Consider the following 17,999-nt stretch of genomic DNA (forward strand, 5'->3'; position numbering starts at 1 on the left):
CCCCCCCAGGCGCCCCACCACACAAGCTTTTAAAAAACAGAGCATACCACAAGCCAACTCAGCTCTACGAAATCAGAGAGGGGGGCTAGGAAAGGCATCCTTTTTCTTCCAGCTCCTCTTTTCTATTATTTCCTCACATAGTCCTGATGCTCTATTAACTTTACATCTGCCAGCTTCGACAGCTGAAAAGAAGAAAATGCAGCAAGAAAAATAGTTAGAGATCTGGGAGTTTCATGGAAATACATTGAATTTGGAGGTTTTTTCTGGTCAGGCCTTGATATCCATGATGAGAGAGAGAATCAATCTGGGTGGTTGTTACAGGGATTGAATGATACAATGACCTTTATTTTTTTTTTTTTAACGTTTTTTAATTTATTTTTGAGACAGAGAGAGACAGAGCATGAACGGGGGAGGGTCAGAGAGAGAGGGAGACACAGAATCTGAAACAGGCTCCAGGCTCTGAGCGGTCAGCACAGAGCCCGACGCGGGGCTCGAAATCACGGACCGCGAGATCATGACCTGAGCCAAAGTCGGACGCTCAACCGACTGAGCCACCCAGGCGCCCCTACAATGACCTTTAAAGTATCTAGTCACAGTCCCTGGTATGTGATCACGGTCAGGATGACCCCAGAAGGGTGAAGAGAACGGAAGTGAGAGTGCATATGTATAAAGGGAGTGGCAACAGAATATAATGAAGGACCTACTTTACCTGGCAGAGGGCTTCTGGGGGAGGGGAATCTGAACAGAGACTTGAAAAATGTACAGGGGCTTCCCTCCCCCAGTTCCATGTAACTAGAGGACTAGAGCTTTAAATGTGTAAGAGGGAGTGGTCACAAAGGAGACTGAAGAGGTGGCGGTAAGGTGGGGGCATATCTCATGGGCCTTGAATGCCGAGCCAAGGAGTTTGGCTTTTGCCTTGGAAAGGTTCTAAGCAGACAAAATGTCATGATCAGTTTTGTGGATTTGCAGTTTAGGAATGCTATTTCTGCTGCAGTATAGACAGCAGACAAGGCTGCTGGACATTCCCTCTCCAAAGCCCCAGTTAAGAAAGATCAGGGGAATGATGAACGTGGGGAAGCTGCCTCCAGCCACCAACCAAGATGTGAAGAGCTGTTCATCACGTGTCTGTTAAGTGAAAAGCCCTTTAGGGGAGCCTGGAGGCTCCAGCCCAGCGGGTAGACCCTGCATACAAAGGGCAATGGGAGGTAGCATCCCCCTTCCCCCACCCCCTGCATTCCCTGGGAGTTGATTATTAATCTCCATTGCTCAAATGCTCAGCAGGAGCCTCACTCCGTAACTCCACATCAAGGAATGTGAGTCTCCAGGCCAGGGCAAAGGGGGATTCACCAAAAGAAAGCCCCCTCCCCCATGGGGAGGGGGGCCAGAAAGTCAGGTGACCATGCCCCTGTCCCCTCTCCTCCCAAGCCTGCTGGGCTTTCCAGACTCTACACCATCCCTGATGGGAGACCTCTAGGTATAACAATAATGGCAATTAACAATACAGGATGGCGCTTCCTGTGAAGCCGACTGAAGTTTTACTAAGTTACCTTGTTTACTTCTCACAACAGCCTCTTTTACAGAACCTCAGAGAGTTAGGTAACTTGCCTAAGATTAGGCTACTTGCTGGCTAGCTTGGGTTGGAGCCTAAACCCAGTCCACCCTCAGGGCCCTCACCAAATGCTTTTTGGGGGTCTCCTCCCCCAGGCAGGGAGGGGGCTGTGGGAAGGGTCTGACTCCTCCTGAGGGCTCCGGGATGCACAGAGAATGATTAGGGGATGCAGAGTTGAATCTTAGTTGCCCATTAATTATAAGCTCCACTGTGAGGAGGTGACTGGATGCAAAGGAGCCTATGGTACAATTTCAAAGACTGATGCGAAGGGCTGGTTGGTCCCTCTGGCCTCCACTTCTGGCAGCTGGGTTTCTAACTCTGGGAGGACAATGGGCAGAGGAGAGGGGTGAGCTCTTCCTGTGCTGCACTGATAAGATGGGGCTCCCAGCCTTCTCCCTTCACCTCCCTAACCAGCAGGGACTGGGGGGTCTCAGCCCAGGTGAGTGGCGCCTTCAGGACCACACAGTGACTGGGTGCTGGGAGGACTTGCAAGAGTACTTTGTTCTCCGTGCAGCAAATTCAATTTTGCTGCCCTGAGGCCTCCTCTCCTCCTTCCCCATCTCTCTACGTGCCTCCCTCCTTCCCCAGGCAGACAGGCACACATATACACACAAGCCCAAGCAATTTTTTGTAATTAAAAAAAAAAAGTAATAAATAAGGATCAAAAAGACTGGGAGTGCGAGTCTGGGCCACTGCAGGGGGAACATTGCCCAGTCTCTGCATCCAGGGGCCCTCTCCAACAACAGAAAGTTCCTGGGAGGTCCAGGGTCAAGACCAAAACCTCCCTCAACCCCTGGCCCAGATACCTGGGGGGTGCCTAACAACCTCCCTCATCCCTGTCTAAGCCTGTAGACTGGGAGACTCAAACTCACCCTGTGCGCCAACCCCACATAGAGATTTCTCCCCCGACCCCCACTTTTAAAAGTTTTGGGTTGTTTTATGTCTTCCTGCCCTTACAACCATAAAAAGGGGTGAAGAGAGGATGAACTGCAGAGGGAGGAATAAACCGGTGCCTACTCACACACACAGTTTCCCTTCTTAGAAATCCAACCAGCAGTCCACGGTCCCCTTCAGAAAAAATTAGTCTGCTGCTTTCCTTCTCTCTCCCCAGGTTTTCTGCCTGAGCCTGTCTCTCTCCTCTCTGTGGGTTCGTCTTTCAGCCAGTCTTTCAGTTTCAGATTCCTGATGTACTTCTCACTAAAGTCTCTGGACCTCTTTTTCACTCATTAAAAAAAAAAAAACGGGGTTGAACTCGAGAAAAGGGGACCCTCACCCACCCAATCTCTTTCTTACCAACATCCCCCCACCCTCTGTCTTACACACACACACACACACACACACACACTCTCTCTCTCTCTCTCTCTCTCTCTCTCTCTCTCTCTCTGGCGACCTCCAGATGTTCCCGACCGTGCGGCCATCTGCTGAGGTTGCTCAGGCGCTCCGGGGGAGGGGGCAGGGATCCCGGTTGCAGGAAGCTGGGAGCCAGGCCGACTGGAGTGGGCGGGAGCTGCGTGCGCACTTTTGAGACGCTCCCTAGGGTGGAACCCGGGCTCGGCTCGGGCTCGGCAGGCGGGCGGGGGGCGGGGCGGGGCGGGCGCGCGCCGGGAAAGCCGGCACTTTGGCGACACTCCCTAGGTCGCCAAGCTGCGGGCCCGAGCCGCCACTGGGTGCCTGGCAGGCGGGGCCGAGGGGCGGGGGGGGGGGGGGGGGGGGGCTCCCAGAGGCGGGGGGGGGGGGCGGGGGGGGGCGGGCCGCGCCGCGCGGAGAAAAGCGCCGGCCGAAGGGCCCGCGGCCGGGCCGCCAGGGTGAGCGCGCCGAGGCGGCTGAGGCGCAGGCTTCTAGGTGGGTGCGGGTCCCGGGTGGAGCGGGAGTCTGCGCTGCGGGAGAAGGTCTAGAGCCCACGACCCCAACCTCGCCGCCGCATCCGGCGGGCAGGCGGGCGGCGCTGGACTCTGGGGGCGGGCCCAGGGCCCCTCAACTTTTCGTGGACCCAGGGCGTCGGCAGCCGCTGCCGGACGCCCCGGCCTCGGCCGGGGTAGGGAGCCCGAACTAAGGGGAGAGGGCTTCCAGGAGACAAAGGCTCTGACCGGGGGCCGGCGCCTCTGGGGTCTTTGTGTGGACACGTGCATCACGCGTTTGTGGGTCTTTGTGGATTTGGATCCGGGGACGTGCATCTGCCTGCGCCTTTGTGTATTTGTGGCTTTGCGTAGCTGTTTGGTGCCTGTGTCCACGTTCTGTGGGCTAGCGTTTGGGTGTGGGTGGGCGCATCGTTGTGTGTCCGCGTACGTGGTCTGTGCCTGTCGACGTGTCTGGGTTGGGTGTCCGTGGAGTGTATGCGCGCCTAGATCCAGACACCGCCCCAGCTCCTCGCTCCCCTGCTGTCCACCGGGGCCCCAGACTTGACTTCAAACTTTTCTCCTGGTTCCTCGGGCAACAGCCCTGGTCCTCCTCCCCCTGCAGCCCGGGCAGGGGCGCTGGCAGCCCTCCCCTCCTTCACCTCCTGGGGTCCTTAGTGCTGCGGGGGGGGGGGGGGGGGGGGGGGGGGTTGGTCAGTCGCGCTAGCGGACTGGCCCGGGGCTGGGAGGAGCGTGCCGGACGCCCCAGCCGAACCAGCTCGGACGAGAGAGGGAAGCGGCCAGTCCTGGGCCCCGGCGGGGGGCCGGAGACAGGAAAGGAGCCGGCAGCTGGGTTTGCCCGCCCTGATCTTCTCGGTGCGAGTGTATGTGACCGAGAGAGACGTGTCTGCTCGGCGGAGAGGCCGGCCCCAGCCCCCGGCTCCGCTTTGAGATCCGCTCTCCGCTGGCGTCCCGCCCCCGGGGGCTGGTGGGGGGACCAGCCCTCCGATCCTGTAGGTGAGGAGGCGACGGCTTCTGGGCTCCTGAGATCCGGGCGCGTCCGCGGCGCCGGCTCCAGTACCCTCAGCTGGCCTGCAGAGAGCAGGAACCGGGCACCTACTGGTTTCCGATGGGACGGCCACGGGCCCACAGTCCGGCTCTGGGCGAGTTGCTCAGCCTCTCGGAGTCACAGTCACCCTGTTGTGAGTGGGGGCGAGGAGCTGGCGGTGGGGATTACCTGCGCCGCGGGAACCCGCCTGAGAGCCTGCCGCCCACACTTGGCCGGGGCGAGGAGGTGACTCAGGAACTCTTCTCCCATCCTTCCTCCCTGCCTGCTCTACCCTTCAGAGAAGTCCAGACTTGCGGAGCCTAGGTCTGATAGTGAGGGAGGGCTCAGGGGTGGGACTCTGCTGGGCCTTTGATCCTGAGTGGCGAAGATAGTAGCCCTTACACTTTCACTCCCCTGCCCCCCTCACCCCCTACCCTGCACCAGTCTTTAACCTAGAATTTTACCAGATGCTGCAGATGTGAAGGAGGGCCACGACCCACTCACATAGGAAGGAGGCTACCGTGGGCGCTATCCGTTCCCCTAATGGGCTTCAGTTTACCTTCTGGAAAGGAAGGTGTTGACTTCTCCCCTCCCTTGCTGTTGTTGCTGACTGGTTGAGACCCCAGAACCTGGGGACACTTTGATGTTTAATACACACCTCCATTCTGACTTGAGAAGTTCCCAGGCACTAATTTGCTGTGTTGAATGAGGGGGAGGAGAGGTGTCTTTGAAGTTAGGGAGGGATGAAGTGAGGGGGGCCTGGAGCCCCTGCAGCCCTGGAAGGGAACGCTGGAACTCCGCAGCCAGGGGAAGCCGGGGAATATGTCCAGGAAGCAGGAAGTGTCTCCCACCGAGGAACACCACTGCATGGCTCTGTGTTTTCTGATAACACAGACAGAGGTGGTCAGCATTGTGGACTATCAGATGCAAGGTGTGTGTTTGGGGGGTGGGAATTGGACTTCAGCAGGAAGGGAAGGCAGGGGCCAAAGATGAGGGCCTTGAATGCCAGGCTTAGGAGCTGGAATTTGAACCTGTAGGTGGTAGAGAGCTGCCGGAGGGTTTAAGCAGGCATAATAGAGTGGGATTGGTAATTCTAAGGAAACTTCCTCTGGTTTGTGGGTGGTGTTGGAGACTGGGAGACCAGTCTGCAGGCAGAGTTAGTCAAGAACCTAGATTTTACCCCCACTCCATTGCTTCCTAGCCCTGTGGCCTCGGGCAGGTAACTTTACCTCTGGTTCTTAGTCTCCTCATCCTTCAAATGTGAATGGTAGTAATTCCCGTCTCACTCATCTGTTGTGTCAAGTGGCATAATGAATTACGTGTGCTAACAAAATGACACGAGGTTTGTAGTCTGCCTTACATTGTTGGATTGCACTGACAACAGAAGGCAGAGACAGCGTCGACTGTGGTCCTAAACCTGATTTCACCACTTGGCGGGGCCCTCAGTCTCCTGGAAGCTTGAGCCAATTGTTGCCCTCACCAAGCAGGAGGAAGCTCTCTCTCATCTGCTCTATCCCCTTTCACCTGGCCAGGCCCCACACGGGAGACGAGCTGGACACAGATACGAAGATGGCCACAGACCACAAAGTGTGTCATGCTTTGACAGGAGCTGCCCAGGGGCCATAGGAGTTTAGGAGGACCTCGACCTTTTGTTGGATGAGGGGCAGATTAGGCCTCACAGAGAAGGTGGCTTTTGACTTGAATGTGTGCATTTGCGTGGTAGACAAAGAAAAGAAGGACATCTCTGTCATCTTCATCACAGAGGACAACCTGTGCAAAGGTGTGGGGCCCTAGAAGCAAGATAGGCTTCTAGCGTGGCAAGCTCTCTTTGTGGGAGGGGTTTTAAGTGGGAGGGGTGGTGAGGGCCGATTCTTCTGTTGGGACTGTACTCCGACGCCCAGCAGGGCTGACAGTTGGAGGCAGGGGGCCAGGAATAAGGCTGTTGTAGCAGTCCAAGTCATGAGGCCTGCTGAGCCCGACCTGGGCAAGGTGAGGTAACTGCCTGGCTTGGGGGGATGAGAGAGGGGAAGATAGTGACCCACCTACCCAGGCATAGCCGCTGATTCTCCTTCTGTCCTCATTCCGCCACATGTGCGCCACAACTGCTTCAGCCTGCTTTGGCTCCTGCAACCTTTCCAAACCCCCTTCCCAATTCCCAGATAGATCCTGGTCAGCACTAGTGGCCCTGGTAGGGCCCTGGATGGTGCACTGGAAGAGAATCCAAGGCTTGAGGATGCATTTTGGATTCTTCTCTAAACCCTGCCACTGCCTCGCTTTCAGATCAGCTGGTGTCGAAGCTCCTTTTTCTTTCCTGGCCCCTGCAAGGTGTCACTGGGGGCAGGAACCCACACACAGTGAGCACCAAAGCGTGCCAGGCCTGAGGCTGAGTTTTCATTTTACCTTGTGTAATCATCCCAGTGACCTGCTGGGAGCAATACTAGAATTCTCAAGCATGTTACAGATGAAAGCTCGGACTCAGGTGAGGGCATGTGCAAGCCTCCTAGCAGGAGAGGCCCTCTGGGGTTGGAGCCCGGTCTACCTGGCTGCAAAACCCATTCCTCTGCCCCATACTGCCTCCTGGTGTGTCCCCACATTCTGCGTTACACCGAAGGGAACTTGGCAAGCTTCAGGAAGAAGGTACGCTGCCTGGCGAAAATAGTATGGGGAGCCTGGCCCATCTCTCTGTAGATCATCCTCCTTAGGCAAGGTTGCTGGGCCTCCAGGGCCCACCTTCACCAGGGATAATGTCACCGAGGAGGCCAGGCACTGGGTGTCAGAGTTCCTGGATCCTGAGTCCAGCCCCTGTCTTCACGGGCTGCGTGACTCTGGACAGATCACCAAACGTCTCTGGGTCTCTTTACGCAACTGCAGGATAGACACAGCGCTGTCTAACCTGCTGATCTTACAGAGTGCCTGAACAGCTAATAGTTGAGGCATTGGAAAGGTTGAGAGGTACCGTTCGGGGAAATAATAGTCTTCTACATGCCTGGTATATCTTCATATAATACCGGCTCTGTGCCAGCTCCAGTGCTTCCTTAGCTCCAAGGACATAAAAATCAACCTGATCCCATCCCTACTCCCAGGAAGACAGACAGGTGAACGTAATTAGAGTCCAGCACGATCGGCTCTAGCCGTCACCCACACGGGCCCATTTGGAAGTAGAGTCACAGTGGCCTAAGGAAGGGTTTGGAGCTCAGACATCTGGATTCGAGACCTGGTTCTTCGACTGCCCAGCGGAACAGTGTCATCTCTTTGTCTGCAAAATAGGGACAGTAATCCCTACCTGCGGTCAAGGACGGTGATGAGGCCAAAGCGAGACGGTGACGTAGAAGTGTGTGGTGAGCTGACGTGTTTGTACAGATGTGCGGCATTAGCGATCGTGTCGGGAGAGCCAGCCCTCAAGGCTCTGGGAGTTTGGCCCTGAAATTCTTTTTGCCTTGCGTTTCCGGAGCTGACGAAGTGGCGGGGGGTGGGGGAGGGGTGGGCAGGATGCTAATGGAATTTCCACCTGGGGATTTCGTTGGCATCATCTCAAGTGAGCTCATGGCAAAGGGAGCCCGGTGGGAGGCAGCTCAACATTGAGCAGCTGGTGGAGGCAAAAGTCTGCCTCAGGTGGGTGCTGGGGCCCTGGTCCAACCGAAGGTTCAGCCTCCTCCCCACCTCATCCCTGTGCCAGGAGCTCCCTCTTGCAGGTGTGGTGAGGAGCTGGCAAATCTTGGGGCCAGAAATGCTGTGGTGCAGCACCGGGGGCAGGCACGTGGGGCCAGGACGGCCCAAGCTAGAACCCCTAGCTCCACACAGGTCTCAGGGGAGGAGGGGAAGAGGGTTTGGGGCCTGGCCAGCCAATACCAGCGCACGGACCCAAGAACATTCGTACAACCGATCACAGACCTGCCAGGTGCCTGGCGCTGCACTGGGGACTTGGGTAGGGGGGAAAAAGGAGAATAACATGGTCATTGCCTTCTGGAATCTCAGTAAATCATCACCATCACCGTCTACCGTGCACTGGGCACTTAGCATGAGGCAGACATTGAGCCAAATGTTTCACACGCTGTCCCTTAATGCTTTTACCAACCCTGTGTTGTTCTCCCTATTGGGGACACGGAGACTCAACCAGGCGAGTAGGTACAGGGCTGGACTTTCACCTGGGTCTGAATCCTGCAGTTGATCCTGAATTGCTGGGCCGTCCACTCACCCGACAATATTTGCCGTGCCTGCCAGGCCTGGCTCTGACCCCGGTGGAGGTCTGGGGGGAAGGGATAAACAGGTGAAGATGGCAGAGTCAGGGTCCCAAGCTGGCCGCACTTCCAGTCGGGAGATGGGCAGGTAAAGAACAGTAGAGAACGTAGTCAGTGTGCATCCGGATGGACGATGTGAGAGGCCCAGGGAGGGAGAGGTGGCCCCGGGGGCCCCAGCGGACAGAACAGGCTTTGTTCCACTGGCGGGGCCAGGGCAGGCCAGGTGGGTGTGGGTGCGGATGCAGCTGGCAGCGGTGAGGCATCGAGACCCAGGTCCTGCTCTGCCATTTCCTTGTTGTCACTGCCCACTCTGGGCCTCCGTTACCCATGCGTTATCGTGGGGGACCCTCCAGTTCCCCAGCCCTGAATTCTCTGAATTTGAGGAAGCGTGACAGGGCCGGGAGTTGTCCAGAGGTCACCACCGTGGGTTCAGATCAAGATGGGGGCTCAGCTAGGGGAGGGAGGACGGTGGGGACAGCTGACAGATGCCCTGTGCCAGGGAGAACTGGATTTCTGCGGGTACAAGTAGAAGTTGGGAGGTTTTTGGGAAGGGGAGTGATGTGGGCAAAGCTGTTCTGGAGGCTCTCCTACCAGGGAGACCTACCTGGAGTCTGTTAGTAAATAGCCACACTGCTTAGTCTTTTGACCTCACAGGGCCATCAGCAGACTTTCCTAGTGTCACAGTGGGCACACCAAGGAATAACTCATGGCCCCTGCCCGGAGGACCTTATGCTGTGTCCCCTGAACCCAGAGTGGGGAGTTTCTTTTTTTTTTTTTTTTTTTTTTGTTAATGTTTATTTATTTTTGAGAGACAGAGAGAGGCAGCATGAGCGGGGGAGGGGCAGAGAGAGAGAGAGAGAGACCCAGACCAAGGAGCAGGCTCCAGGCTCTGAGCCGTCGGCACAGAGCCCAACGCGGGGTTCAAACTCACAAGCCATGAGATCGTGACCTGAGCCGGCTCAACCGCTCAACCGACTGAGCCACCCAGGTGCCCCCAGAGTGGGTAGTTTCTAACCCCTCGTGTTCTGTAAGCTGGCTGACCAGTGTCTTTGATCCGCAGGTCGGGGTTTGGAAAAGAAGTGATACATCTTGGGCCAAAGATCCCTTTCCTCCCTCAGCTTCAATGGTGGCCCCCTGTCCGCCTCTCCCTTTCTCCCCAGGGTAGATCACAGGTCCCAAGAGGGAGACAGAGTTCATACTGTTACACAGATGAGAAAACCAAGGCTCAAAGAAATAATGAAAACCATGAGGGTCACACAGGGAGTGGCAGACCTTGGCACTAGAGGCCTGGTCTTCTGGGTCCAAGACAAGCATTAGTGATCTTGTTCTGAGCTGGTCTCCCGTCCCCACGGCTGGTCTGTAAGCCTCATGAGGACAGGGGCCCTGGTACCCCCAACCCCCACCCAACATATACCTCACATGGCCTTGCCCAGCACGCCCTGCACTTCGTAGAGATTTAGTAAACGTTCCTGATAAGTTCTGGACTCCTGAAATGCTAGAGCTGCACTGTCTAGACTCAGCCTCTTACTGTGAAGCTAGAGAAGCTGAGGCCCAGAGGGGAGACGGGACCTATCCGCAGAGGGAACAGGCCAGGCAGAGCAGGGACTAAGGCAGGCGCCCCTGACTGTCCTCCAGGGTCTGTCTTGTCACCATGCACAGTTGTCCTCCCCTTCAGCCCCAGAGAGTGGTGAGAGGGATGGGGAGGGGCCTCGGCGGCCCTCTCTGGGGGCCCCTTCTACCGTGTAACCTAGGAGAGGCATCCACTGTTCATCTGTCAAGTCCTGGCCCTGTGGTCTCTGATCCTCACAGCAACCCCTCGAGGAAGGGCTTGCTGTCTCCATTTTCGGTGAGAAAACGGGCTCAGGGAGAGGGAGTCGCTTCCCAGAGTTGCCCAGTTTGGCACTGCTTCCCAGTGTTGGAGCTCCTTCAAATCAGGGAACTGATCCCAGAATGCCATTCTTTGTCTTCAGCCCCAACTCTGATCAGTGGGTAGAGCCCTCCTAGAGCACCGTGTCAGGAATAGCTCGGAGGCCCTGTGCAGGGCCCCGGGAAGCGGTGCTGTGATTGATTCGTGACCTCTGCAGTGGATAGGGCTATAGGTAAGATCAAAAGGCACCGCCTTTCCATTATGTGGCCTCCACCCCCGGGGGCCCCATTTCTCTATAGGAACGTTCGACTTCACCTTCACAGTCCCCTCTGAGGCTGATAAGGACCATCATTTCCATCCCAGACTCATAGTCTAAGGAACTGGTCCAAAGATGTAAAATGACTTGCCTGGTTCACCCTGCAAATTAGTGTCCAAGGTTTCTGGCTGTGAAGGCCTTCTCTGCCCACGACGCTGAGGCTGGTGGTTTTTGTCAAGGGGAACTCCCATTACTCATCCCTTCCTAGAGCCAGCAGCGCTGTTGAGAAACTCGGGCCTCCCAGGAAAGAATCGCTCTTCCAGAGGGTGCCGATAAGAGCTTGGACACGTCTGATACGTGTGTGCCGAAGCAAGGAAGAAGAGAGATGGGGCAGCCCCCACCCTCCGCTGGTGCCCACGCACCTGCTCCCTGTCTGTGGAGGAAGGCGGGGGAGCCCACACTGCATTCTCCCCATGTGCTAGGAAGGCTGCCAGGTGCCGCCCTGCCATCGTTTCATTTCGTCCCCATGATAGTCCCGGGAGGTGGCTATTAATATCTCCATTTTACAGATGAGGAGACTGAGGCTCAGAGATAGTAGCTACACAAGATCAGAGAAAGCAGAGATGGCCACGGGGCACTCTTTCAGGAGGCTTTGTTAGTATGTTTGCCAGTGTGTTGCATGCATTTTTTTACTGTAAGAGAGGAAATAGGGGTAGAAAAGGAGATTAAGCCATGCTTAAATCACTCAACGGTTCTACCATCTAAAGAGAAACTACTGTTGTATGGATAGATTTTCTTCTAGACTTTCCAAAATTAGGATCTGGGTGGTGGTTGTTGTTTTTAATGCATAGTTATAATTTTCCTAGACATGCAATTTATCCTTACGATACCTAGCATTATGGCATCAGCCCCCTCTGTGAAGCCGCAGGCTTTTCTGAGCATGACTTTTATGGACTTTGTAAGATCCCCAGGGGACTTCCTGAGTCTCAGCAGCCATCCTGAGCGAGCTGGGAAGCCCTAGGCCTGGAATGAGCAGACCAGAGCCTGAACGCCACCTCCTCACGGGGAATCCGTGGACAAGTCACTGCACACTGGGTCACGGCCGCCTCATCACTAAAGTGCCAGATTTCATGCCCTGCTCTGCCGCCCTCATGGCATCAAACGAGCAGAAGCCTTTTGTAAACTCTAGAGAGCTGTGCCCCTGGCAGGAATTTTCCTTATCTTCCCTCGGTCTCCTTCTGAGAAAGTTCTGCCTTCCCTTTGGCCCCTGAGCCTTTTGCTAAGGGCTTAGAGCAATAGTGGCAGACCCTAGCATCTCTGAGACATGCATACATGAGGCATCCCTCCCAGAGGGGACATCTCCTCAGAGCAGGACAAGGGCACTGACCCTCAAAGACCACCAACCCACACACCTCTGCCTTTGCCCCCTTCTGGGTCCACGTTGTAAGGCATCTCAGGGGTTTCTCCCTTCTTTCAACCTCCTAGGAGACCTCTGAGAGGCCTCTGGGCTCTCCTGTGACCTCATGAAAGCCCCAGAACCACTGAGTGGCAGCCAGAGGTGGCCTTACAACTCTCGCCACTTAGCTCTTCTCTTCTCAGCTAATACAGAAGTGCGTGTTCCACTTGAACCAAACCAGTTATAAGGTCACCGAGGCCTGAATTCAGTTCCAGGCTCTGTCACCTTCCCTTTCGTGTCCTCGGTTTACTCTAAAATGGACACAAGATGCTGACCTCCTGGAGTGACCGCAGATGTGGGAGAGAATGTGAGTCCGGCACTAGCCCATAATGGGGACAGGCTCCGACTGTCCCCGTCAGCACTTTCCACTGCCATTGTGAGGCCCGGAGCAGTGGCCCCTGTGCAGGGCTGAGCGCGGACCTTGTCTGGGCTGCCCTGGGAACACTGGCGAGCACAGTCATCCAGGTGGGTCTCGATCTGTGCTCCTGCTCCCTTTACGTCTGCTGTTGTGTCTCCAGCGGCCCAGGAATGACCACCTTGCATTCGTGCACAACTCTTCACAGTTTGCATTGCACTTTGGTGGGAGTTGAATCACCTGACCTGAGGAGGGCAGGGCAGGGATTATTGCCTGTGGTACAGAGGACAGGCTAAGGCCCGGGGAGGGCAGTAAGAGGCCCCTGCTCTGGAGGGAAGGTTTGGGCTGTGTCTGGGCTGCCGGTTACATAAGCAGGAGCTCACGAGGGGCCATCTGGCATTTAATAGGCACATTGTATAATCACCTTGGGGAACCAAAGCGCAATCTCAGGGCCATTGTGTGTGTGTGTGATGTTTGTTTAAACCCCAGGAAGGATGGGTATGGACAAATAGGCTTGGCAGGGAAGGTGGGGCTCTGAGTGGTAATGAACCCCTGTGGTGAGAAGCTCACCCAACAGAACAAAGGGGGCCTGGAGCAACTCAATGTTTTCCTTTTGGTTCCAGACACTGGAACACTCTGTCCTGCCTCAGTTGGGACAAAGTCCAGGATGCACCTGGGCCGGGTTTAATCCTCAAATTGGCCTCTACAAAAGAAAGGGGTGGGAGAGGAGAGGCCCACAGAGGGGGGCGGAGAGAAGAGCCCCACTTCTCGCTGTCCCTGTGCAGAGCCAGAGTGTGGATCAAATGACGGCCCCTTTAAAGTTTCATGTAGGGCTAGTAATGCTATCCCGCTTCTCCCTCCCCTTTACCCCCTCCCTGAAGGCCAGTAGGGGCAGGTGGGGAAGGGGAGACTGGGCAGGGGGGCAGAGCAGGGCCACGCCAGGTGAAGAGACCTGCTGGGGTGAGGCAGGGTGCCTTCTGTCTCCCGGGTGGAGTGGTCACTGTGTGGCAGGAGGGGGGGTGGGAACCACAGACTGTCCGGTTAGAGGCCTTCATTACTCAACCTTCTCTCTCATCCCCCTGTGAGCCCCTCCCCCAGCACCTCTGTCCATGGAGCTACGGTGGGTGTGAGCTCAGGCTCTGGGTCACACAGATGTGCGTGGGTGTGAGGAATGAAGGTGACAACACATGCAGGTCTGGCGTCACTGGCAGCTGCTGTTAGAATCGTACAGGGAGGGAAACCGAGGCCAGGGGAGGGTAGTGGCTTGAGTCATGGCAAGTGGCAGTGGGGAGAGCGCCTCGTGGGCCTGTCACCACTGGCCACCTGACCAGCCCTGCTTGAGGCAGCAGATGAAAATAGCGGAATTGGGGCTGAGCAGGCGTGGGTTCTAGTCCTGCCCTGCTTTTTACTAGTTTGGGATAAAACCCAGGTCCTCTCTGAGCCTCTAGTCCTTCTTCCAGATGAGGGAGTCAGCCCAGCTGCCTTCCCTGGGTTAAAGAAAGGGCCAAAGAGGCATAACAGCTATATCAGCTTTGGGTAGGGAGGGACAGGGTGGGGGGTGGGGGGGGGGGGGGCTTGGGACAAGTGTCCCCAGAGCCCACCTGGAAGTCTAGACACAGGGTCCCCAATTGGAATGAAGTATGCTGCTTCTGGAGGACAGGCCAGGCAGAGGGCTTAGGACTGTGGACTCAGCTATTGTTACCCACAAGAGGGGTAAGGTCGGTAGTCAATGCAGGCCCCCCTTACAGCGCGAGACCTCCGTCTGAGCGGATGGAGTATGGGTCTCAGACGTGGTTCCAGCCACTGCCAAAGCACGACAGTGAGTCATGCCTCCCCTGTACTCCATCTAGTTCCATCCCCCTTACGTGTGGCCATGCATAGCTTTCTGAACCTTTGCATCTCAGTTCCGTCTTGGTGAAGTAGCTGCCTTGCGGTGTCTGTAATTGTGAAGGTTAAGTGGGGCCAGGCCGTGATGGCGGCTCATGGCGCACGCTCAGAGCTGGATAGAGCACCCTGACCCCTCCTCAGCAGGGCCTAGGGCAAGACCAGCCCATGGACCCTCGCCCATCAGAGCCGGAGGGGCCAGACCCATCTAGTCCAGGGGGTTTCCGGCAGGGTTCCTCACCATCCTACGGCAGGGCTGGTAAGGAGGCCTGGAAAATTCCAAGTCCCCACCCTCATGTCAGCCAGAACATGCCCATTTTCCTCTGCTGATCTTTTTCTAAGAAAGCCTTCCGCTGCTTTCAGTTTACAATCCACCCACCTGGCCTTTTATCACACAGATGGAGAGACTGAGGCCAGAGAGGAATGGGGACCCGGAATTTTATGAGGAAGGGTGTTCGGGGAAAGCGTCCTGGGAGGACAGGACTGGTGGTGGCAACTTCCAGCTGGGCCTAGATACGCTGGCTCGTGTCTTACGTGGTAGGCCAGAACCACCTGGTGTGGGGTGCCTGCTGCCGTCCCTCACCTGTGGCTCTCCTTCCAGTCCCCACCATGCCGTGGCCCCTGCTGCTGCTCCCACTGCTGCTGCTGGCCGTGAGCGGGGCCCAGATGACCCGGCCATGCTTCCCCGGATGCCAGTGCGAGGTGGAGACCTTCGGCCTCTTCGACAGCTTCAGCCTGACACGCGTGGACTGCAGCGGCCTGGGCCCCCACATCGTGCCCGTGCCCATCCCTCTGGACACAGCCCACTTGGACCTGTCCTCCAACCGGCTGGAGACCGTGAACGAGTCGGTGCTGGCGGGGCCGGGCTATACCACGCTGGCAGGCCTGGATCTCAGCCACAACCTGCTCGCCAGCATCTCGCCCACCGCCTTCTCCCGCCTTCGCTACCTGGAGTCACTCGACATCAGCCACAATGGCCTGGCAGCTCTGCCGGCGGAGAGCTTCACCAGCTCGCCCCTGAGCGACGTGAACCTCAGCCACAACCGGCTCCGAGAGGTCTCGGTGTCTGCCTTCACGACCCACAGCCCGGGCCGGGCGCTGCACGTGGACCTCTCCCACAACCTCATCCACCGCCTGGTGCCCCACCCTGCAGGGGCCAGCCTGCCCGCACCCGCCATTCAGAGCCTGAACCTGGCCTGGAACCGGCTCCGCACCGTACCCGACCTCCGGGACTTGCCCCTGCGCTACCTGAGCCTGGATGGCAACCCGCTGGCTGCCGTTGGCCCGGGTGCCTTCAGGGGGCTGGCAGGCCTCACGCATCTGTCACTGGGCAGCCTGCAGGGGCTCCCCCAGCTGGCGCCCCATGGCTTCCGTGAGTTGCAAGGCTTGCAGGTCCTGGACCTTTCAGGCAACCCCAAGCTCAAGTGGGCAGGAGCTGAGGTATTCTCGGGCCTGGGCTCCCTGCAGGAGCTGGACCTGTCAGGCACGGGCCTGGTGCCTCTGCCTGAGATGCTGCTCGTCCACCTGCCAGCACTGCAGAGCATCAGCGTGGGCCAGGGCGTGCGGTGCCGGCGGCTAGTGCGGGAGGGCGCCTATCCTCGGCAGCCTGGCTCTAGCCCCAAGGTGGCCCTGCACTGCGTAGACCCCCGGGAAAGGGCTGCGGAGAGCCCCAACGCTTTGTGACAAACGGTGTGGCCCGGGGCCGTCTGACACACTGCTGCCCTGGGCTTCCTCAGGGCCTGGGTAATTTATATTTTCATGTGCCAATGCCAGGGGGCACCCTGCAGGCCTCTGTAGCAGTGCGGAAGAGAGCTGTGGACCTAGGGAGAGCTTTGGGGCTGGGGCCGACACCCAGGAGCAAAGTCTGGCCCCTCTGTCTGTGTTGCTCCCCAGACCATAAGTAGAAGGTCTTAGATGCCAAACCCAGACGGCAGTCCCCTGCCGTCCTTCCCCGTTTGTCCCCAAAGTGCCTTCCTTCAGGCCTGGGCCAACCTGACCTGTGACAGGGGGAGGGTGGAAGGGCGATACTGCTGCAGAAAAGAGGTCAGGCCCACGGCTGAGCATCCCCTTGGGCCCACGGTCCAGTCACTCAGGGGCGTGAGTTTCTTTTATGAGGTAGCCCCCGCTTTGCCCTGGGCCCATGAGGCCCACGTCATCCTTTTCTTTTCCTCTAGAACGCTGGGTAGAACCTTAGTCATAGAAGGGACTAGAGAAAAAAATCAAGTGCACCTCCTCATGTGACAGGTGGGGACACTGAAGTCCAGAGAGGGCAAATGGCTAATCTAAGGCACTAGAGCCATGGAGACGTAACCGGCCCCAGCATCCTGCCTCCCAGCGAGGCCTTTTGCACTTTTCTGTCTTCTCTAAATCATGCCCTCTGTCCCCTTCCTGGGCTCCCCCATCCTGCCATTTGTACCCTTTCCCTGTCGTCCCCAGGACAGGCAAGGGCCTCCGAGGTGGGACTCGGACCCGAGACCAGCTGTATGGCACAGGTTAAGTGAGTTCACCTCAGAGCCTCTGGAAGCTTCAGGCATGCCAGTCCCAGCCCTACCAGTTTCCCACTCTGCAGTGGGATCCTCCAGCGTTGAGACTGGAAATTCGTCCATTGACCCCTGCGGTACTGCCTCTAAGTGCAAGGAGTTGATGCAGTCCTGGAGCCCCAAGGGGCCTCCTGGACTCGTTCCCCACTGGCCCTGAGCCCAACAGCCTCTCTCACCCATCTTTGGGCAGGTGGCAGGTACCCCCATCAATGTTTATGCTCTCAGCTTCCCAGCCCTGGGCTCTTTCCTTTGTATTTGTTCTATAAAAGTTGTTGCCTTTGTAATGGACTGTTACTTCAACCACCCTTCCCCCCACCCCTGCCGGCAGGGGATGGAAACGTGTCATTTGTAAAAGAAGAAAAACATTGCATTTGTTCACTTTTGTAATACTGTGTCCTGGGGGTGTGCTGAGGGAGGAGGTGTTGGGGGGAAGCGTTTGGGCATGAGGGGGCATCAGGGGTCCCAAGGAGCCACCCACAGGACAAGGAGAGCTCTGTCCTCCCCCACTTAGCCCCACCCTACACCTAACTGATCCTTGATTTAATAAACACTATAAAGAGTCCATCTTTCCATCCTTGGACTAGCACCCTCCAACATGCTCTGGGCAGCCTGTTGTCCCGGAAAAGCCCCATCCCCTCTCACAGGATTTGAAGAGTGAGCTGACCTGAGGGAGGGAGTTACTCGGGGGGTAACTGAAAGGAGTCGTTCCTTTCCCTGTGGCTTGCACCCCGTCCACCCTTCTCTCCCCTCTCCCTGCTGCCCCAACTCCATGAACTTGGCAGGCCCTCGCACACCTCTGCTTTTGCTCAGGCTGTCCCTCTGGGGCCTTGCCCTCCCCCCACCCCCCACATGCCTGCCTCTCAGCTCCTTCCCACCCTAATAGCGCCAGTTCTGGCCTCACCTCAGAAGCT

General features: G+C 57.1%; 1 protein-coding gene across 1 annotated transcript; it reads left to right on the forward strand.

Annotated features, from left to right (window-relative positions):
* Nucleotides 1-3,374: 3,374 nt before the first annotated feature.
* Nucleotides 3,375-17,650, forward strand: TSKU (tsukushi, small leucine rich proteoglycan). The gene is made up of 2 exons (XM_049652593.1): nucleotides 3,375-3,451; nucleotides 15,150-17,650. Exon 2 carries the CDS (start codon nucleotides 15,158-15,160, stop codon nucleotides 16,229-16,231), a length of 1,074 nt encoding a protein of 357 aa, XP_049508550.1. The 5' UTR covers nucleotides 3,375-3,451; nucleotides 15,150-15,157; the 3' UTR covers nucleotides 16,232-17,650.
* Nucleotides 17,651-17,999: the final 349 nt, after the last annotated feature.

The sequence above is a fragment of the Panthera uncia genome, chromosome D1, assembly GCF_023721935.1.
Source record: "Panthera uncia isolate 11264 chromosome D1, Puncia_PCG_1.0, whole genome shotgun sequence".
Lineage (NCBI taxonomy): Eukaryota > Metazoa > Chordata > Mammalia > Carnivora > Felidae > Panthera > Panthera uncia.